The sequence below is a fragment of the Physella acuta genome, unplaced genomic scaffold (assembly GCF_028476545.2).
Source record: "Physella acuta isolate Inbredline_101_S28 unplaced genomic scaffold, ASM2847654v3 ptg001173l, whole genome shotgun sequence".
NCBI lineage: Eukaryota > Metazoa > Mollusca > Gastropoda > Physidae > Physella > Physella acuta.
Window position 1 is genome coordinate 305,292 of NW_026732690.1, and position 21,090 is coordinate 326,381.

Here is a 21,090-nt window from a genome sequence, read left to right on the forward strand (position 1 = left end):
AGATCCTGACGATATCACTTCCATTGTCTGGTGTCTGGCACTACCAGCCTAGGCTCGTAGCCAGGTAAGACACCTGATGTTGGCCTGACCCACTCAAGGGACATAAGGTGAGTAGATACAGGCAGGTAGAGGGATGAGTTAACACAAAATATAGGGCTTTTGTGGGTGAGTAGATACAGGCAGGTAAAGAGGGATGAGTTAACACACAAAATATAGGGCTTTTGTGGGTGAGGAGATACAGGTAGGTAAAGAGGGATGAGTTAACACACAAAATACAGGGCTTTTGTGGGTGAGGAGATACAGGCAGGTAAAGAGGGATGAGTTAACACACAAAATATAGGGCTTTTGTGGGTGAGTAGATACAGGCAGGTAGAGAGGGATGAGTTAACACACAAAATACAGGGCTTTTGTGGGTGAGGAGATACAGGCAGGTAAAGAGGGATGAGTTAACACACAAAATATAGGGCTTTTGTGGGTGAGTAGATACAGGCAGGTAGAGAGGGATGAGTTAACACACAAAATACAGGGCTTTTGTGGGTGAGTAGATACAGGCAGGTAAAGAGGGATGAGTTAACACACAAAATATAGGGCTTTTGTGGGTGAGTAGATACAGGCAGGTAAAGAGGGATGAGTTAACACACAAAATATAGGGCTTTTGTGGGTGAGGAGATACAGGTAGGTAAAGAGGGATGAGTTAACACACAAAATACAGGGCTTTTGTGGGTGAGGAGATACAGGCAGGTAAAGAGGGATGAGTTAACACACAAAATATAGGGCTTTTGTGGGTGAGTAGATACAGGCAGGTAGAGAGGGATGAGTTAACACACAAAATACAGGGCTTTTGTGGGTGAGGAGATACAGGCAGGTAAAGAGGGATGAGTTAACACACAAAATATAGGGCTTTTGTGGGTGAGGAGATACAGGCAGGTAAAGAGGGATGAGTTAACACACACAATATAGGGCTTTTGTGGGTGAGGAGATACAGGCAGGTAAAGAGGGATGAGTTAACACACACAATATAGGGCTTTTGTGGGCCAAGTTCTTTAGGTTGAGGAATCCAGATCAGTACATCTAATATAATTAGAGATATCTATACATTAATTAAAAATGTCTCCAGTATACTACGATTGTGTCTGATATAATATGTTGTATTGGCGGTTAAAGCCACGGACTTATATTCGAGAGATCAAAGCATTTCAAGAGAATAAAACTCACATTCTGACGAGGTAACGTTTGAATTATGTGTTAACTGTGACAAAAATGTCCAGATTTAATGCGCTAATAGCGATGCTTTTTTCATCGCTTTTTACGCTTTATTGCATTGCAAGAAACAATATGAGGTAATGCAACGAGTGAAAAGTTACTGACTTTTTCAATTTTTGAGATTATGTGTCATTTTTAAACATGCTATTATTATCTGTGGGGATGTAGAGTTTAAAAAAATGATTTGTGGGAAAACAACGTAAAATAACTTTTGGAGCATATTGAACAAATCTCGCATGTTCGTCTCAACGAAAGGCGCGAACAGCTCACGGTTGCCACATTGGCATTCGCGATTGCCAAATATCGTTTATCTGGCAGCATTTCAAGCTCTTTGGCCGTTTGATATTTCGATATGGAAACCGACCTATTTTCAATTTTCTGGTGTGTGAGATGTATTTCTACTATAGGCGTATGTAAATAAGTCTAGAGCACAATACTTTAACTCTAGAGTTGAACTTAAGCTATGAAACAAAAAGAGAGCATAAAGTGTTGGTATGGGCATGCATTCCTTACTATAAAAAATATTTTACCAAAGATATTTTTTTTAAACTACAGAATTTCGAGACAAAGTCGATACGATTTATTCTTTGAAAAACCTAACAAAGTATAACAGTAGGATTAGGATTATAGCTAACGTTAAGAGTAGGATTAGAGCTATCACAGATACTAATTTCAGTCGATGTAAATTATCCAGATATTTCTCTCAACTACCCATACTATACTTATTTCCACTAGAAGAAAAAAAAAAATGGGTTAATTTTTCTTTCCTTTTTTTGACAGCTGGCGCACGACGTAAAGGTCGTGAACTTGGTGTCGTTTGGAAATGAGTTGTAATGGCACCAGGAGGCGCAGTGCGACCTTGACATTTGCCAGCTTTCTCAACTCTAGCACGACATCTTTAAAAAGTCTGCGAGTAATAACAGCACTTCTTTTTGGCTTCTGCAGAAACTGTGGTTTCTTAAGTAGTAGAAAGAAAAAAGTTCTTGTTGGAGAAAACGATATATATATATATATATATATATATATATATATATATATATATATATATATATATATATATAATTATTGACTTGGTAGTCAGTTTATCTTTTGCGTGGAATTACATTCACCAATTCAGAGAGAGAGAAAAAAAAACCTACTTTGTTCCACGTGAACCTTATAAATGTTCAACATAACCATAATTTTTGTTATAATTTTTAAAAAGAAGTTGAAAAAAATGCGATACAATAATAATAGCACTTAACACCGCTATATGGCAAACAATGTGCCCCACACCTGTCGGCAAATAACATGATCTGAAGGGGGCAAAAACACGATCTGACGGTGGGGGGGGGGGGGGGGGCAAATAACATGATCTGACGGAAGCAAATAACATGATCTGACGGGAGGGGGGGGGGGGGCAAATAACATGATCTGACGGTGGGGGGGGGGGGGGGGGGGCAAATAACATGATCTGACGGGGGGGGGGGGGGGCAAATAACATGACCTGACGGGGGGGGGGGGGTAAATAACATGATCTGACGAGGGGGGGGGGGGGGCAAATAACATGATCTGACGGGGGGGGGGGGGCAAATAACATGATCTGACGGGGGGGGGGGGCAAATAACATGATCTGACGAACGGGGGGGGGGGGGGGGTAAATAACATGATCTGACGGGGGGGGGGGGCAAATAACATGATCTGACGATGAGGGGGGGGGCAAATAACATGATCTGACGGGGGGGGGGGGCAAATAACATGATCTGACGGGGGGTGGGGGGGGGGCAAATAACATGATCTGGGGGGGGGGGCGGGCAAATAACATGATCTGACGAACGGGGGGGGGGGGTAAATAACATGATCTGACGGGGGGGGGGGGCAAATAACATGATCTGACGATGAGGGGGGGGGGGGCAAATAATGTGATCTGACGTGGGGGTGGGGGCAAATAACATGATCTGACGGGGGGGGTGGGCAAATAACATGATCTGACGGGAGGGGGCAAATAACATGATCTGATGGGGGGGGGGGGGAGGGGGCAAATAACATAATCTGACGTGGCCCTTACATGGGGCAAGCAGCACAAACAACACTAGGGGCAAACAATGTGGCTTGACCTGGGAAAAAAAACATGATTTAATTTTGGGCAAATTACAGAAGGCCTGTGATAGACTTGATAGACAGTCACCATGGTATTTGTTGAGGCACAATGGGTTGGCACAGAACATAGTCAACATCATTATGTAGAGTAGTGCATGGCCAAGGCAAGGCCCTAGAAGAAGTGGATAGATTCACCTACCTTGGAAGTATTGTTAATAATCAGGGCGAGACAGAAGCAGACACAAACATAAGGACTTGCAAGGCATTAAGAGGCTTCAACCAACTAAAAAATGTTTGGGGATCTGGAGATTTAACTCTTGGAATAAAAATCTAAACAACATGACTTGACCTGTGTAATGGATTGACGATAGAAGCATGTGGTTGTATATAAAACGTTTATTGGCCTTCAACTACATGATGATAACGAGAGAGAGGACGGAAGTGACGAGAGACAAAGATATATATACATGTAAGGGACATCACTCAAGATAACAGTATAAATATAATACTAATACAAGAAGAGTGAGTTCCCTTGACTTCACAAGTCTCACTATATTACAACCTGCAAAAAACATCGTGACCCCTACTAGGAGGTCGCTCTTATGAGAAAACAATTTGACCTGACTACGAACAAAACAACGTAAAACAACATATTTAAAAAAAATCTCCGCTAATTGATTTTTGATCACTACACCGAAAGCTTATTGATTTCCCTGTCAAAGTTATCGATTGGCAGCTCCATTGTATTGTTCCTGTTGTGTGGTCGATCAAAGCCCGCATCACGTGGGTTAATTATTAAGTCGTCTAGGCACGGTGCCATTCACATCCCTCTGACCTATTCTATGTCTAGGTCACCTCACCCCCATAAAAACCTGCCACGAATTGTTTTTGAGTTCCAAACGTCATTACATGACCAAAGCTTGATTGAACAGCTCATGGTGTTATCAAAGTGTAAATTAAAATGTAAATCAAGGTTTTGGTTTTCAAATTTACGTTCATGTTTAACAGCTGCAACAAAATGATAAGCCATCGAATTTCTTAATTACGCTAATGAGATTTTTAATTAAACTAATGCGTGGCTAATTTCACCACATTCCATGCGGTCACGTAATGAAAGGTACCAAAAGCTAAGCGAGTCACATGATAGATTTTTTTATTCGTCAGTTGAGGTAATTAAATAACCTGTTTAATTAGTTGATTAGGAATCGAGTAGGTCGAAGATGGTTGACGAAGTGGTAGTTGTGCTAGATGGCGCTGTGACTGGATGGTTCTTGGGACACACCACTAGAATAGATTCACTCGCTAGATGGGTAGACCGTAGTGGTTTGGGTAATAGTTTTTATGTCAGATAGAGTACGAAAGTGGAATAAAAATTATGCAGCATTGTTTTAAAAAGACATTTATGAAAAAAAAACTGTGTCTGAAAAAAAGAAAACGGCGTGTTTCCGCCCCCCCCCCCCCCACCCACCCCAGTCCAATAGGCTGAATGTTATTTACAATAACAATATATATATATATATATATATATATATATATATATATATATATATATATAGGCCTATATATTTATAGATATTTATATATATTTTTATATATATATATATCGTTAATATATACATATATATATATATATATATATATATATATATATATATATATATATATATATATATATATATATATATATATATATATATATATATATAGGCCTATATATATATATATATATATGTATGATTAGAGTTCGATATGCAATAGAATCTCGTGCCTTGTGTAGACCATAATAACATTAGCAGACGACTAGAAATAATATTGATCTCTCTCCTGGAATGCCAGCCACCATTAGACAGGGGCTGATCAGATCCATTCACAGGTAGGCATAGTCTGTGGTGATCAGATGAAAGTACTTTGTGAAATATCAGAGGTGAGAGGGGTGACTGGTGGGGGGGGGGGGGGCGTGTGGGTACGTCTTTTTATTGGGTATGTGTGGGAGTAATGGATTGGGGTTGTGTGCGATGTCTGTGATTGTGTGGGGTGTATGTGTGGTTATGTGGCAAGTATAATTTTAGTAGTGTGTGCGGGTATGTGGAGTTTGTGGTGAATGTGGTTAGTGGTTTGTGGGTATCTTTTCTGTGTGGGAATGTGGCGTGTATAGGGTTTGTAGTTTGCTTATGCATGTGGTTTGAATTAGCATATTCTTTATGTGGGGTATTAGATGTGTGTGGGCATAGTGTGTATGTGGTGTTTTTTTTGGGCGTGTGGTTAGTGTGAGTACGTGCTTTGTGTGGAATATGGAATGTGTGAGTATGATTATGGTATGTATGTATGGTTGTTCTCCCAGAAATGAGGTGAAGACAGGACGACCACGATGAGTGTACAAAACTCTCAGCCTGCGTGCATTGTGGGCGGGGTCGGATATGCTAAAGGTTAAATAAACACATACGGAGCGAGATGACATTACTGAGTTGGAGTTTCGCATCCATATCAGACGTCTATTCTATAAATAACCGCAGTGTTTCACACCTTCTTACCGGATTAAAAAGTAAGATAATCTTTCATACCTGAGGATTTACCTGACAGGTGAAGTAGAGTTCCTGTGACTTGACTTCGATATTTGAAGAGATAGTGTAATCACCAGTGAGCTGTTAATTTCCCCAAAACAAGCCAGGTACCTATTAAAGCTGTGTAGACTCTGGGATGTCGTAAGACGCGAGTTCGGCGAGACAAGTTAGAACTAGCAGACGAGCGCATTGGGTCAGGTGTTTTGAATTAACGTAATATAAATTAAAGTAATGAACAATAATAAGGCCTAACATTATTTTTAAAAAAATTGACCAGCAAACAGAATCATAATGATCCATTCCTGCGCTCGAGCGAAATATAATCACCCCCCCACCCCGTTTAGGTTGGCAAAAAGCCCCCCAACCCCAATCTGGAATGTAGAAATCAAGAAAGAAAGAGGAAAATAAGTACCACGTAGCAGTCTATTTTCTTAACTTCGACTGCATAAAATTCAATAGCGCGATTCATAATATGTTTTTTTCCTACCCTGATTGGCCCCCCTCCCCCTCTAGCATCGGTGCCCGGAGCGGCCGCACCCCCCCCCCCCCCACTAGCCACCCTCTACCACCAAACAAGGTATCCCTAACTAACATCGCATGTGTTTATTTATACCTACCTAGCGTATTCTTTATTTATTTTTTCTAAATAATGCATTAAAATCAAGCGAGTAATTAACAGAGAGGGGGAATATACACCAGAGTGTGATCAACATACACCAGAATGTGATCAACATACACCAGAATGTGATCAACATACAGCAGAGTGTGATCAACATACACCAGAGTGTGATCAACATACACCAGAATGTGGTCAACATACACCAGAGTGTGATCAACATACACCAGCGTGTTGTCAACAGTCCAACGCAGCTTTATCCGACCTTTTTAAATCACCCAGCCAACCAGACCTGCGTGAAAGATTGATGGGAAATTTGACTGCGTGACCGCAATCTGATTTAGTTCCGCAATTAGCGACGGGTTTTTAATGACACCATTAAAAAACGCGCGGTAATTAATTTGCATACCGGATACTATTTTTAAAATAATGCAGTTTGAAAAAATATTTTAAAGTCTGAGTTCAAATTTTTTTGGATAAATCACCTCTAGATACTTATATAACGTAACTAAATTATACAGAATGTTACAGGTATAACATTTTAAAAAATACTAATACATTTTTTGTAAGTATATCAAGTGTTGAATTCAACAGCAGGTCCTTAAAGTATGCATGGGAACGTGTTAATAACACTGTAACAAAATATATCATCTGATGCCGAGATAAAACAGAACACAATTTATTCTGATATTCGGGGAGACAACCCAACCCATCTTATGATGAGGGGAGACAATCCAGCGACCTGGATAGGAGGACATTCAGGCATACCAGCTTGAGCATTAAATACCAGCTAGAGCAGAAAATACCAACTAGAACAATTAATACCTGCTTTGAACAATAAAAATAAATTCCTACGCATGAAGAATACGATATTATTTCTAGAAATTTCTGAGCTCTTTCGAGTCCGTTGTATACCGCTAGTTACCGCCCCTGCCTATTCAGCGCTTTATATTCCAGTCATGGTCGAACCCATAGATCAATATAAAAATCAATCACCCAGAATAAAAAAATAAAAAACCCAACATTCCAGAGAAGCGAATCGATGCTGAAACAATTCTCTATGAAACGACAGGCACCAAGCGGAACCAATCAATGGGCTGTGTATACCTCACTCGCCACCAAGCCGGTCAACACTGTAAAACTGCTAGCCAGTGCGCATGTCTCTGTATTCGTTGCCATAGTAAAACTCCGCGTCTAGTCGGCCATGTAGAGGCTAAAAATAACTTCTGGAAAGTACATTATTATTTAAAGCTAAACAACCGCATCTTTTGCTTTAGAAAAAATAATTTTTTTTTTTTCATCAAACCTGTGTTGAAAATGATAAGCTTGATATAGACTAGAAGAAAATAACATCGACAAGCAATCTTGGGTGTGAAGTCAATTATTCGTTTCTCTATTCCAGGTGTTTTATCAAGACTATTCAGCCACACGATCAGCGATGTTTGCCTGTCCATATCACCTGCTTGCATCGTCTGCAACGGTACCTGGCGGCTCACTCTATTGGTTATCGATCTCCACACGTATCTGTTTCCTTTAACGGCACGTTACCTGTCTTATCTATCAAATGCCGACACCCACTCCCTAGCATTAAAGCCTCACCCCTTTTTTTAATTGTCCATCCCATAGTTTGTTTTAAGGGATCTCTTGAGGTGTGTGTGTGTGTGGGGGGGGGGGGGGTGGTCTTCGAAGCACGTCTAAGCCCCCTGAGCAAAATTTAATTTATACAGAAAATATATACTTTTTTCCAGTGGACGCCCTCCCCCAGTCAATTTAGCCAGCCCCCTACCCCCTCTCCAAGTTTCAAGTGCCCCTCCCCCCCCCCCCCCCCCCCCTGAGAAAAAAGTCAGAAAGAAACATTGGTCCATCCACGTATCATTTTCTATCTCAGCCTCTCGTTTACCATCACAAAAATCCTGTGTTTTTTTTTCCTTTTTTGACCATACTAAAAGCCCATGTTTTTCTATTTACCATCACTAAAGCCCACATTTTTCTTTTACCATTACTACAAGCCGGTATTTCCCCCTGTTCTACAATCATTACAAGCCTCGTGTTTCGAGATCACCTCAACATATCTCTTCTGCTCTAACCTTTGATTCTCCTTGGATTAAGAAATCAGACCCCCCCACCCCCACCCCCACACTGTCAATACATACATTTTTTTCATAAAAAGAAAACTTTACTATTTTCTCCTGTCTTCTGTACATCCTCCCACCCCCACCCCACCCACCCTCCCACCCCAATCACCGCAAACTATTGTTTCCATCGTCTAGCTCACCCTACCCCAGCCTTACCCCAGTCCCATGATGCCTCGCGCGGGCGTTAAAAACCCGCCGCCCGGTCGGAACTTGCTCCATTGCGTGAGCGCTTTTCGCCGTGTACACACCGGGTATTGGCACTGCTAACCACGAGTTCTCTGTACGGTCTGTGATTCTTGTCTGCGTTACCTGATCATTCTATACTCAAAAGTATACCTTAAGTGGTCAGTTGATTCTTTAAAAAAAGTATTTTGTTGAAGAGAAAACTAACTTCTGATCAGAAGAAGGAGACTTGTCCGGCCGTTTAAGGCAGGCCTTATATAAGGTCTTAGGGCAAGAGACACACCCTTTTTTTTCTTCCTAATTCACAAAGGATGTCTGTGAAAGAATCGAAAGATTTGTGGAAGAAAGTTCATGTGCATTATTTTAACTTACGACAGGTAAGTTCAAACTATTTCATTGTCACTTTTAAAAAAAATAATTCTAAATTGAAAACCGATATTTTAAAATTTGATCTTTTTCAATTTAGTTAATTGTTGGAGAAACCATTCACTTCATTTCTTTTTTCCTAAAAATCCATCCTTTTAAAACAAGCACTAAGATATCGTTTCACTTATGTGTGCATCTGAATTGTGTTTTTTTAAATAGACATAAGCACAGATTAACGAAACATGTACATTTGTTTTAAGAAACATACTCAAACAAAAGCCTAAATTCCTGAGCTTAATTACTTTATTAGGTTTTAATTAGGGACCTTCGCTCGACTTCACAAAAAACGGTTGTGTTTGTGTAACGTTTTATTGTATAGATGGGCCCCCTGAACCGCCTCATTGTGTAGAGGGGCTCCTATCTACCCAGCTTTTCTTACCTGCTTGAGCGTGTAGGTGGAACACCTCACCTGTGCAGGTGACCTCACCTGGGCAGGTTACCTCATCTGCCAGGTGAGAACCCTGTGCCACGTGAAATTAGACGAGCCATAATTACATTCACGCGGACACGTACATGTATTTACACAACGTCACAAGGGTCAAAAAATAAAATCAACAAATTTTCCTTCACAATGAAAAGTTGCATGAAACAACACGCGTTGTTACTGTCTGCCCTGGTCTATGGGGGACTGGGGGTGATTCAAGGCCAAGAAATGTAAGGGGTCAACACGACCTTAAACAGCCTTTAAAGACGTCCTTAACATTTACCTACAACAAGGTTATACTAGTCGATAACATTTATTTACGAATATTTTTTAAGCTGCTATCAACAATAGATATTATACGATACTGTAAATGAATTATTACACAGGATAGATGTATAGAGAAATATATATATATGAGAATATGAAAGATACACGTTACTCAAGTATAGTCGTTAAAATATTTCTCTTGCTTTTCCATGAGCCTAACACGACCCCAAATACCTGCCGTGTTTACCCTTTGACCTTTATAATCCAGGAGAACCCCTTTAACTAGAAGTGACACACAATTACCTGAAGATGAGGCAACTAGGAACTCTAGGTGCAAAGAATTCTTGAAAAAAAAATGACGCATCTTTCATCCACTTAAAGAACACATACTCACATAGCATTTGGGTTAGTTTATAGTGCTCTCTTCTTTTTTTTCTGGGTATTTGGCCTGGCCATTTCTTTAATCTTGTGTTTTTCGGTATTTAGTCTTACAATTTTTTTATGGTTTTGTGTTTTAGGGTATTTGGCCTGACCATTTCTTACGATTTTTTTTCTGGAATTTAGCCCGACAATTTTTTGGTGTTCTTGTATCTTTCCGTTATTTAGTCTAACCCTATCACGTGGTTTCGCCTCCCCCCCCCCTGGTAATTGGTTAAGAACGTAATACGTAGTTTTTGTGCAACTATTGGCCGTCATGCGTGTGAGGTAGTTAGTAATACCAGGTTTAGTGGTAGGGTTAGAAATTAGGGTTAGTGCTATGGACCGGCTTGGCTTAAGGTTATATGTAGCATTGAAATTAACACGTTATATTTAGTTTCTAGTTTACTGCTGTAACCTAACGGCTATGTATCGAACACATACACCCGCATATCTATCAGTAGCCTACAATACAGTATGGTACGTACATTCTTTATAGTTATAGCTTTGATGTATGGCAGAGCTAATGCTTTGTTTCTCTAAAATCTCATGCACTGGCGTAGAGGTTAAGAAAACGTGTGTGTTGTTTTGCTAATTAAAAAAATAACAATAAATAACCCGCAGCAAAGGAAAGAAATAAAGTATCACCTAGTTACCTGAGTCACCTGTCTACCCTACTAATATCTATTGAGGTGAGTATTTTATTAACCAAACCGACACATTTGGATAGGTTAGCGATACGCTTGTGGAATAGTTTTGATCAGGATTAAAGATCAAATCAAATAAAGACGACATTGATTACCGGTACCATCACACTCATCCATCAATGGTGCCGGCCGCCTTGAAAGTTTGTCTCAGTTAAAGATACAACTAGGGGGAGGTTTTTAACGGTGAGTCTGATACAGTAGAAGGAACATGAATTATAAAGCTTCTAGTACTTATACCTGACATGCTGAGCAGAAAAGTAAGTTTGTCTGACAGCTTTAAAACGTGTCACTAGTTTGTTGGATAGCCTCGTCTAACAACAGGTCTGTCATCTGTGTGTTGGGTGGCCTAGTCCAGCAGCTTGTCTGTCATATGTGTGTTGGATAGACTAGTCCAGCATCGTGTGTTGGGTAGACTAGTCCAGCATCGTGTGTTGGGTAGACTAGTCCAGCATCGTGTGTTGGGTAGACTAGTCCAGCATCGTGTGTTGGATAGACTAGTCCAGCATCGTGTGTTGGGTAGACTAGTCCAGCATCGTGTGTTGGGTAGACTAGTCCAGCATCTGTGTGTTGGGTAGACTAGTCCAGCATCTGTGTGTTGGGTAGACTAGTCCAGCATCTGTGTGTTGGGTAGACTAGTCCAGCATCGTGTGTTGGGTAGACTAGTCCAGCATCTGTGTGTTGGGTAGACTAGTCCAGCATCGTGTGTTGGGTAGACTAGTCCAGCATCGTGTGTTGGGTAGACTAGTCCAGCAGGTCTGTCATCTGTGTGTTGGATAGACTAGTCCAGCATCGTGTGTTGGGTAGACTAGTCCAGCATCGTGTGTTGGGTAGACTAGTCCAGCATCGTGTGTTGGGTAGACTAGTCCAGCATCGTGTGTTGGGTAGACTAGTCCAGCATCGTGTGTTGAGTAGACTAGTCCAGCATCGTGTGTTGGATAGACTAGTCCAGCATCGTGTGTTGGGTAGACTAGTCCAGCATCGTGTGTTGGGTAGACTATCCAGCATCGTGTGTTGGGTAGACTAGTCCAGCAGGTCTGTCATCTGTGTGTTGGATAGACTAGTCCAGCATCGTGTGTTGGGTAGACTAGTCCAGCATCGTGTGTTGGGTAGACTAGTCCAGCATCGTGTGTTGGATAGACTAGTCCAGCATCGTGTGTTGGGTAGACTAGTCCAGCATCGTGTGTTGGGTAGACTATCCAGCATCGTGTGTTGGGTAGACTAGTCCAGCAGGTCTGTCATCTGTGTGTTGGATAGACTAGTCCAGCATCGTGTGTTGGGTAGACTAGTCCAGCATCGTGTGTTGGGTAGACTAGTCCAGCATCGTGTGTTGGATAGACTAGTCCAGCATCGTGTGTTGGGTAGACTAGTCCAGCATCGTGTGTTGGATAGACTAGTCCAGCAATTTGTCTGTCATCTGACACCGGTATGATGAATAGATAATTGCGCGTGATCTGTCGCCAGTAGCCAGCTATAAATAGACCTGACGTCACATACCTAGGTAACAGTTCCTGTATCATGAAATCGATGCAACTCTCAAGTCGGCCTGTCTCTTAATGATGGTGGTGGAATCAATGAGGCAGGAATGTTGCTGGTCTCAGCTTGTTTTGTGATGCTGGTTGTCAAATCAATGGCGCTGGAATGTTGCTGGTCTACGTCTGTGTTGTAATGTTGGCTGTGGAATCAATGGCGCTGGAATGCTTATCGTGGGTGTAGAGACCAAGAAATCAACTCTACCGGCAGACGTTGAATAGTCAGATACCATTTGTTAGTGATGCGGATCTGTGAATAGTTATCCCACTAAACAGTTAGTGTGTAGTTTATACTTCTCAACGGTATGGCGTTTCTTGGTTTAACTTATAGATGTAAGGTATCGTGGGTAAATAGTGACCCTGTTTATGCATTGAATTATGGTTAGGTGTTTGCCATGGTTAATGCGAGTTTACATTTAAGAACATTTATATCATGGACAAGGCGAGTTCATCATGCCCTCTTAGATCCATTTACGTGTTATTTTATCCGTAGAGATTTAATGAAAGATGTTTTGTGGTCATATACACTCCTGTTAGAATCTGATAGGAATTGGTTCTAATGACACAAACATACATACGCTGCCCAGATGGCGGTAGTTTAAAACGTCCTCGGTTTAATTTTTCATTGTTCGCACCTCCGAACAGGATGTTAAGAATTAGGTGCAGAATATAACGCAGAACGAATTCCCAGCCAAAGACTGGAATGAAACTGGTACCAAGGAATAGGTAAAACAAAAATAGTTTCATGACACGAACAGCTCCACCTTCTTGCATGACGTCATATGTCATGCTGACCTTTCACGATAGAACTGGGGCCAAGGCTACCTATGTACGTTTACTTTCCGTTGCTTCAGACACCCCCTCCCCTCCCTTCTCTCCTCCCCCACCCCCTTTCTATACACACAGCGTCCATTTTCTATGCTAATTTTTTTTTCGCTTTTTTTAACCAAGTAAAATTCGTATTTTCTTGCGGGGCTAATATTGTAACAGTAACAAATAATAACATAATGTCCTAGTTCTAGCCTAAAATAACACATTATGTTGTTAATTTCAAATGGCGACTCATTTATTGTAAAAAAGTTTATAAATATCCTGATGGATATACTGTATGTGACCAGCTAGTCACAAAGGGACATAATAAAGTAGATACGAGTTATCTTCCCGTGGCAGCAGAACATTAGGTACTGGTGGATGAAAATATCGCCGAGTAAGCGTTAGAGTTGTGCCAAAATAAAAAGCGCCCCAAAGTTTATCCACGTCAGGTAGGTTCATCTGATGGCGCTCAGGTATTTTTAGGCCAGTCTTAAGATAATAACAGGCTCAAATCAAAGCTGTTCACCGAATTAGCTCCTTTGTTTTATTCAGAAAATTGGACATCGAGCATGCAACAGGCAATCATTTTTTTATTTAATCAGGGGATACTAAATTTACTGTTTTTTCTTTTGGCAAATGTACAAGTGTAAAATGGGTGTATATGTAAACTTGTACAATTTTCGATAACTTTCACTTGTATAAAGGGTGTTATAATAAGAAAATAATATACACATAGACCATTGGGTGATTGCGCAATCGAAATCCAAGCAAAAAGCCTGGGACTTAAGTTTAGAAGAGCCAGATGGTGCCCATGTATCAGGCCCACTCTCTCCACACCAGTAGCGTAGCGAGGGGGGGGGGACATATGTCCTGGGCGCCGACCTTAGGGGGCGCCAAAATGGGTTGGAAAAATAAATTGAAAGGTTGAGGGGGGTGCAAATCGAAAGTTTGAGGGGAGGGGGTGCAAATCGAAAAGTTTGTCCCCGGGCGCCGGGAAGGGTCGCTACGCCTCTGCTCCACACAGCTGATGGTGTGGGTGTACGTATGTACAATGGGTGCTGATGTACACATACGCAAGATGTAAACTGGGTGTGGGTGTACACAAACGGGATATGGGAAATAGCGGAGAAGAGAAGAAACAGCCACAGTGGAGAGGCTGGGACCCAATGAGTCAACGTGTACGGGGCGGCTTAGAGCGAAAACAAATGTGGAACAAGAGATTATAAAAACAATTAACGTTACTACAACATACATAATGGCGGTCTAGATACGAAGGGAGACAACGCCTATAGTGACTAGCCAGACTAGCAGAGTTATCGTTCATAGCAACTTTTATCAAGCAGGAACTGCGTGTGTTTCGTATTGAGCTCAACCTTCCAGCCCTTCCTTCTGAAACTTTCATCTTTTAAAAAACATTTGGTATTGTGCTTACCTCTGGGAAATATAGAAGGAGCTTTTGTAACCTTGAGAGATTTGAAGACAGGTGAATTGTGGGATTGGGGGGGGGGGGGGGGGGGATTTACAGGTATGTCAGGTAAGAAAAATGTTTTACAATATTTTAACCATAAACGCCACAAAAAAAAGAACAAAAAAAATTATACTCATACTCCTTCAAAACTAGTATCACTTATCATGAAAAAAGACGGGGCGGTCAATGAAAGCAAGTAATTGTTAGTTTAAGTAGATTTTATTTTAGTTCGATGACACCAAAGCGCCTAGAACAAACGAAGTGTCTCTATGAGATAGCCCAGTTGTGATCTGGTTCAGCTACATGAAGTTTGAAGTTTACGACACCCAGGGGCTGTGTGGGACAAGAGGGTCTGGCACGTTGGCAGCTATAACCTGTGGGGTGGGGGCGGGGAGTGTTTGGGGTGGGGGAGTGTTTTGGGGTGGGGGCGGGGAGTGTTTGGGGTGGGGGCGGGGAGTGTTTTGGGGTGGGGGAGTGTTTTGGGGTGGGGGCGGGGAGTGTTTGGGGTGGGGGTGGGGAGTGTCTGGCTCTGGCACCGCCTGGGGACAGGATCTGGCCTAGGAACGTCTTGAGTCTTGCCCGGGCCACCAGCGCAGTTGTCCCGAGGCGCTGCTAAAAGCAACGTCAAGAAACATGGCCGTATTTACTGAGTATTTTTAGAGTTAGAGAATTTAAAATAAAAATTACATTGCTTTAAAACAATGTAAACTTGATCCCCAATTTACGTTATTTACCAACAGTTACCGATGTAAGCCAGAATTGCCCAATCTGTCCTGGTTTAAGAAAAGTTAACATTATTACAAACGAAATTACTTACAAATTACGGGATCGTGTTTTATGGGACCTATCGTTCAATAGGGCAGATAAAGTAGCGTTCATCTGTATGAGTAACCACTGCAGAAATAATGTGTTTAATTCTAGGCCCATTCACATTGACTTTCTCTTATTGTCAGTCAGGTACCTACAAGTGGTGAGTGTTCTGTGTGACAGGTAGACTCTGATCCGGGATCCGAACTCGAGACTTTCGGGTCGTACGCTCTACCGTCCGACAACGCGTATCATAAGTGGCAGAGAGTGGTTGCAACATCTTATGCCGTAGGTTCAAAGTGTTTATTTAGAGATGGTCAAGTAGTTTACCCCCGGGTGAGCAAGTTTGTTGCTCTACTATTAATAGACCAAGTCACGTGACAAGAGACACTATGAAAATACACACTACACCGTACCTACATCTACTAGCGACCGATTAAATTTGTTATTGTGGATGTCTGAGTTACGTCACAGACGGGCGAACCCGCTGCCAACTCGATCCGCCACGTCATGAATCACGCGGGGTCTAAAAATAGAACATGTTTGAACGAATCAAAGAGGGGACTTGGCAAACACAAGGTGGGGGATGTACGTGCGCTAGAGCTGCTCACCTTCACACAGAGCATCCATTCAACACCTGATCTCCATCGGGTGGACGTGAGTGTCGCCTCTTTAAACAGGTGACGTCATCACACAGCTGGGTTTAACCGTCCTGTACTGACGTCTTTAACTTTTTTTTTCTCTTCTTCTATGCAGTCACAAGCACAGACCTAAGGACTAGGACACTTGGTGCCCTCGCAACAGAGGACCAAGACAACACACACACACACACGAGAGGAGGATGTCGGAACCAGTCATAGAAGAGGTGGTAGCGGTGCCATCTCGCCTGGTCGACAGGATCGTAGGTGAGTCACGTGACTGCCCGAGAAACATGGCTTTGATTAGCCGTAATGAAGCTAATGGCGCTGTTCACTGACTAAAATAATGTTGGGAAATACGTTGTACTTTGATTTAAGTTGTCCATATTTTTTTTACTACATATAGATAAATGTATGTGAAGTAACTGGTTGTATTATCTTGATAATTAATGCTGTTTGTAAAAGAGATTTACTGTACTCGCAGCCTAATTGTAATCCCATTGACTCGTGTTTCTTGTTCTAACTCTGGAAGGTTGGCTAAACCAAACCAACGCCAATATTTAAGACTTCACCCAGTTTCTTCCAGGCATCTCTGTCTACCGCCCCCCCCCCCCCCGAAGGAAATGGAATTTATATAGAAAATATATACATTTAACAGTGTCCGCCCCCCCCCCCCCCCACCCCCGAAGAAAGTCTAGCGCCCTCACTCCCCCCCTCCCGGGGGGAAAAAGTCTAAAAGAAACGCTGACTTCACCACTAACAATTTCCATACAAAAAATAGCAATGTCTGACATACGTTTGTCATCAACAACAGCACTGGATGCACCTAGAGAAGAGCATAAATTTAGACACAACTGGTGCAGTTATAACTTGTCTAGGTCTATATTTACCTTGACAGCGAGTGAAGCAATTAGTTCCATGCTAGCTCAAGTTTGTCTAAACAACATTGCCACATAAAAATAGTTTGACCAAGTTTTTCAAGGTTTTCTTCATTAACCCCATACATGCTACACATTGGAGTTACCTTTAACAATATTTAAAATTCAAACTTATTTAACAGCCAATGAAAAAATTAAAATAACTCACATCTGACTACAAAAAACGTTCTTGTGTGCATCATAGCATTTCAATCCATAAATGTCGGTCCAGTGGCGTAGCCAGGATCGTCTCAAGGGGGGGGGGGGGTTCCAATTTTTACCCGGGGACAAACTTTCGATTTGCACCCCCCCTCAAACTTTCGATTTGCACCCCCCCCCTCAAACTTTCGATTTGCACCCCCCCCCCCCTCAAACTTTCGATTTGCACCCCCCCTCAAACTTTCGATTTGCACCCCCCCCCCTCAAACTTTCGATTTGCACCCCCCCCCCTCAAACTTTCGATTTGCACCCCCCCCTCATACTTTTTATATATATACCGAGGGGTCTATGGGGGGGGGGGGGGTTATGACCCCCCCTAACCCCCCCCCCCTGCCTACGCCACTGTGTCGGTCATATTTGAGTAGACTCACTGTTGAAGTCTTCTTCAAATATTAACTGAAAGCCGACGTGCTATGTATACCCTACGTTGTTTAAGGTCTTCGCATTTTTCGTACAAAGAGCTTTATAAATTTATTATCTATACTACTGAGGACAATTAAAACATTTAGTGTTTATCGGTGTTAATAATGCCTTATTTGTTCTTTATACCCTATATTGTTGATACTTTCACTAAAAGATCCATGTTTCATATACCCTACATTGATGATGAATTCACTCAAAAACTTATGTTTAGTATGCCCTATACTGTTGATGCCTCCTCTCAAAGACCTTTGTTTCAAATACCCTAAATTGGTGATACTTACACTAAAAGACCTAAATTTAGTTTAGTATGCCCTATACTGTTGATGCCTTCACTCAACAAAGACCTTTGTTTAGAATGCCCCATACTGTTGCTACTTACACTAAACCTACGTTTAGTTTAGTATGCCCTAGTATACCGTCGGTACCTCCACTCAAAGACCTATGTTTAGAATGCCCTATACTGTTAATGCCTCCACACAAAGACCTATGTTTAGAATGCCCCATACTGTTAATGCCTCCACACAAAGACCTATGTTTAGAATGCCCTATACTGTTAATGCCTCCACACAAAGACCTATGTTTAGAATGCCCCATACTGTTAATGCCTCCACACAAAGACCTATGTTTAGAATGCCCTATACTGTTAATGCCTCCACACAAAGACCTATGTTTAGAATGCCCTATACTGTTAATGCCTCCACACAAAGACCTATGTTTAGAATGCCCCATACTGTTAATGCCTCCACACAAAGACCTATGTTTAGAATGCCCTATACTGTTAATGCCTCCACACAAAGACCTATGTTTAGAATGCCCTATACTGTTAATGCCTCCACACAAAGACCTATGTTTAGAATGCCCCATACTGTTAATGCCTCCACACAAAGACCTATGTTTAGAATGCCCCATACTGTTAATGCCTCCACACAAAGACCTATGTTTAGAATGCCCTATACTGTTAATGCCTCCACACAAAGACCTATGTTTAGAATGCCCCATACTGTTAATGCCTCCACACAAAGACCTATGTTTAGAATGCCCCATACTGTAGATATCTTCACCTAAATCCCCATATTTCTCCCCACAGGTGAGGACGGGGCGGGGCTGGAACGGGTCTCCAGGTACTCAGGTACCAAGGTGTGCCTGGAATCTTCCATGGACGTCAGGGGAGAGCAGAGTTACCTGGTCATCTCTGGTCAACGCAGGCAGATCAATTTAGCCAAGGTGGGTCAAGTCTCTAGACCACAAACATCACCTTAAAAATCTAATTAATTTTAATGGCCTTCCTATCCATAAGATAATTAAATCAGAGGTCAGTCAATGGGACATATAAAATAAAGAGATCTTTCTTTAACGAAATTGACCTGCACTGTACAGGATGGTATTTCTTTTAGGCGAACATCGTCTACATTTACAAGATGGGTATACTTGAGCATTATTGATGTGATATATATATATATATATAAATATATATATATATATATATATATATATATATATATATATATGTGTGTGTGTGTGTATGTATATATATAGGATATATATATAGGCCTATATATATATATATATATATATATATATATATATATATATATATATATATATATATATATATATATATATATATATCCTTTCAGAAACTGTTGAACGACTCCATTATGGAGGTCAGAATGTCACCCACTAGATGGGACCAGAGGTCAGGGTCAGGGTCACCACTGCCGTCACAGCTGAAGCCGTGGCGAAGCAAGGAGTCCGAGACGTCTGCACATTCCACGCGCACGGACGTCGCAGAAGAGAGCACCCAGGTCAAGGAAGACTCGAGACACGTGAAGAAGCTGGCGTCTTTTCACGAAGTGAGTAACATCGTTGCTCCCGTGTTGTCCGTAACGTTTACTGTAAGACTTTCTCTGACAACTGCAAGCGTTTTTTTTAGTAAGGTCGCCGCGTTATCTTCATACGGGGCAACCCAATCAAAGACCAGCAAAAGGTCATAGGTCAATACAAATTAGCAGTCTGGAAAAGGAACTAATTGCACGTTCTTAGTGATTAGCCTTATCTAAATGTTTGCAAGGGGGTTTAAAATTAGTCATAGGCGGGCCTAGCCTTTTAGTTTTGGAGGAGTGGGCTTATATAAATTAATGTATATGTTGAGGTGGGGCTAAGTCCATATTTGTAGATATAAATAATAATACACATTTAGAACACTTAATTTAAAATAAGAAACCATAAAATAGACAAATATACAAAAGAATAGTTAAATTTTTATGAGTACAGATTTCGCAAATTATTTTCTAATTATTTATAGTGGTGGGGTGGCATCCAATGTACCTGTCCGAATCCACCTATGAGGATGGTGTCATTATTAAAATTAATAATTAATTAGAATTGTGTCCTTTTTGGTCAAAATTAGGTGAATATTTTTCTGCGTTATTAGCTTAATTAATAAATGGGTTTGGCTAATCGATTAGTACGAATTTTACATTGCTGCAACCTTTAGGCAAAAATCTGAAAGATGGCACATCTAGGTACGATCCAACACAACGATTGCCCACCAACGACACCCACATAAACGATTCCCTTATACAATTTATAAAAACTTCTTACATGTTTTATCGTTTTATTTGAGTGTAGTTTACCACCCGTAACTCCATGTTGAGATCACATGTATACAGCCTCCGCCTCTATCCCATCAACGATGGACACAGATAAACGAGCAGGGAAAACATGTACACAAAGGTGTCTAAATTATCTGGCCTTCTTATCTACCTCCCAGAATTCCACCCGGGATGACGTATTTTTAGAACAACCAATCGATTTACAGATAAATTTCGATGACGCAGACACTATCGGGCAGATAACCCCGTGTAGATTACGTAAACAATAACCTATAGATATCCAGGTACGAATCTGGGGAACGCTGGCTAAAGGGAGGAAAGATGTGGTTCTCTTTTATCTTTGACAAAGCATATCTTGATCGGCATTTCTTTTTATAGTTCTATACGCGGTACTTATGATCTATACCGGTATTCCCATCTAGTTGTTTAACCTTACGTTACATGTTTGCTCACTTATTAATCATTTTCAGCACACAGCCATCACTCATTCTAAGCCCTGGGTGGGGGGGGGGGGGGGGGGGGGGGGATTTTGTAAATTGTTGGGTTAACAAATTCTTATCTTAGTGCGTCAATTTATCGGTAA

At 41.3% G+C, this 21,090-nt stretch overlaps 1 protein-coding gene across 1 annotated transcript in view; it reads left to right on the forward strand.

Annotated features, from left to right (window-relative positions):
• The first annotated feature begins 8,877 nt into the window (after positions 1 to 8,877).
• LOC131956744 (uncharacterized) overlaps positions 8,878 to 21,090 on the forward strand; it is a 63,368-nt gene continuing 51,155 nt past the window's right edge. The window contains exons 1-4 of the mRNA XM_059321322.1: positions 8,878 to 9,214; positions 16,452 to 16,600; positions 18,980 to 19,116; positions 19,530 to 19,745. Of these exons, the coding sequence (XP_059177305.1) occupies positions 16,537 to 16,600; positions 18,980 to 19,116; positions 19,530 to 19,745 (417 nt within the window). The 5' untranslated portion in view covers positions 8,878 to 9,214; positions 16,452 to 16,536. The remainder of the gene's footprint in view (positions 9,215 to 16,451; positions 16,601 to 18,979; positions 19,117 to 19,529; positions 19,746 to 21,090) is intronic.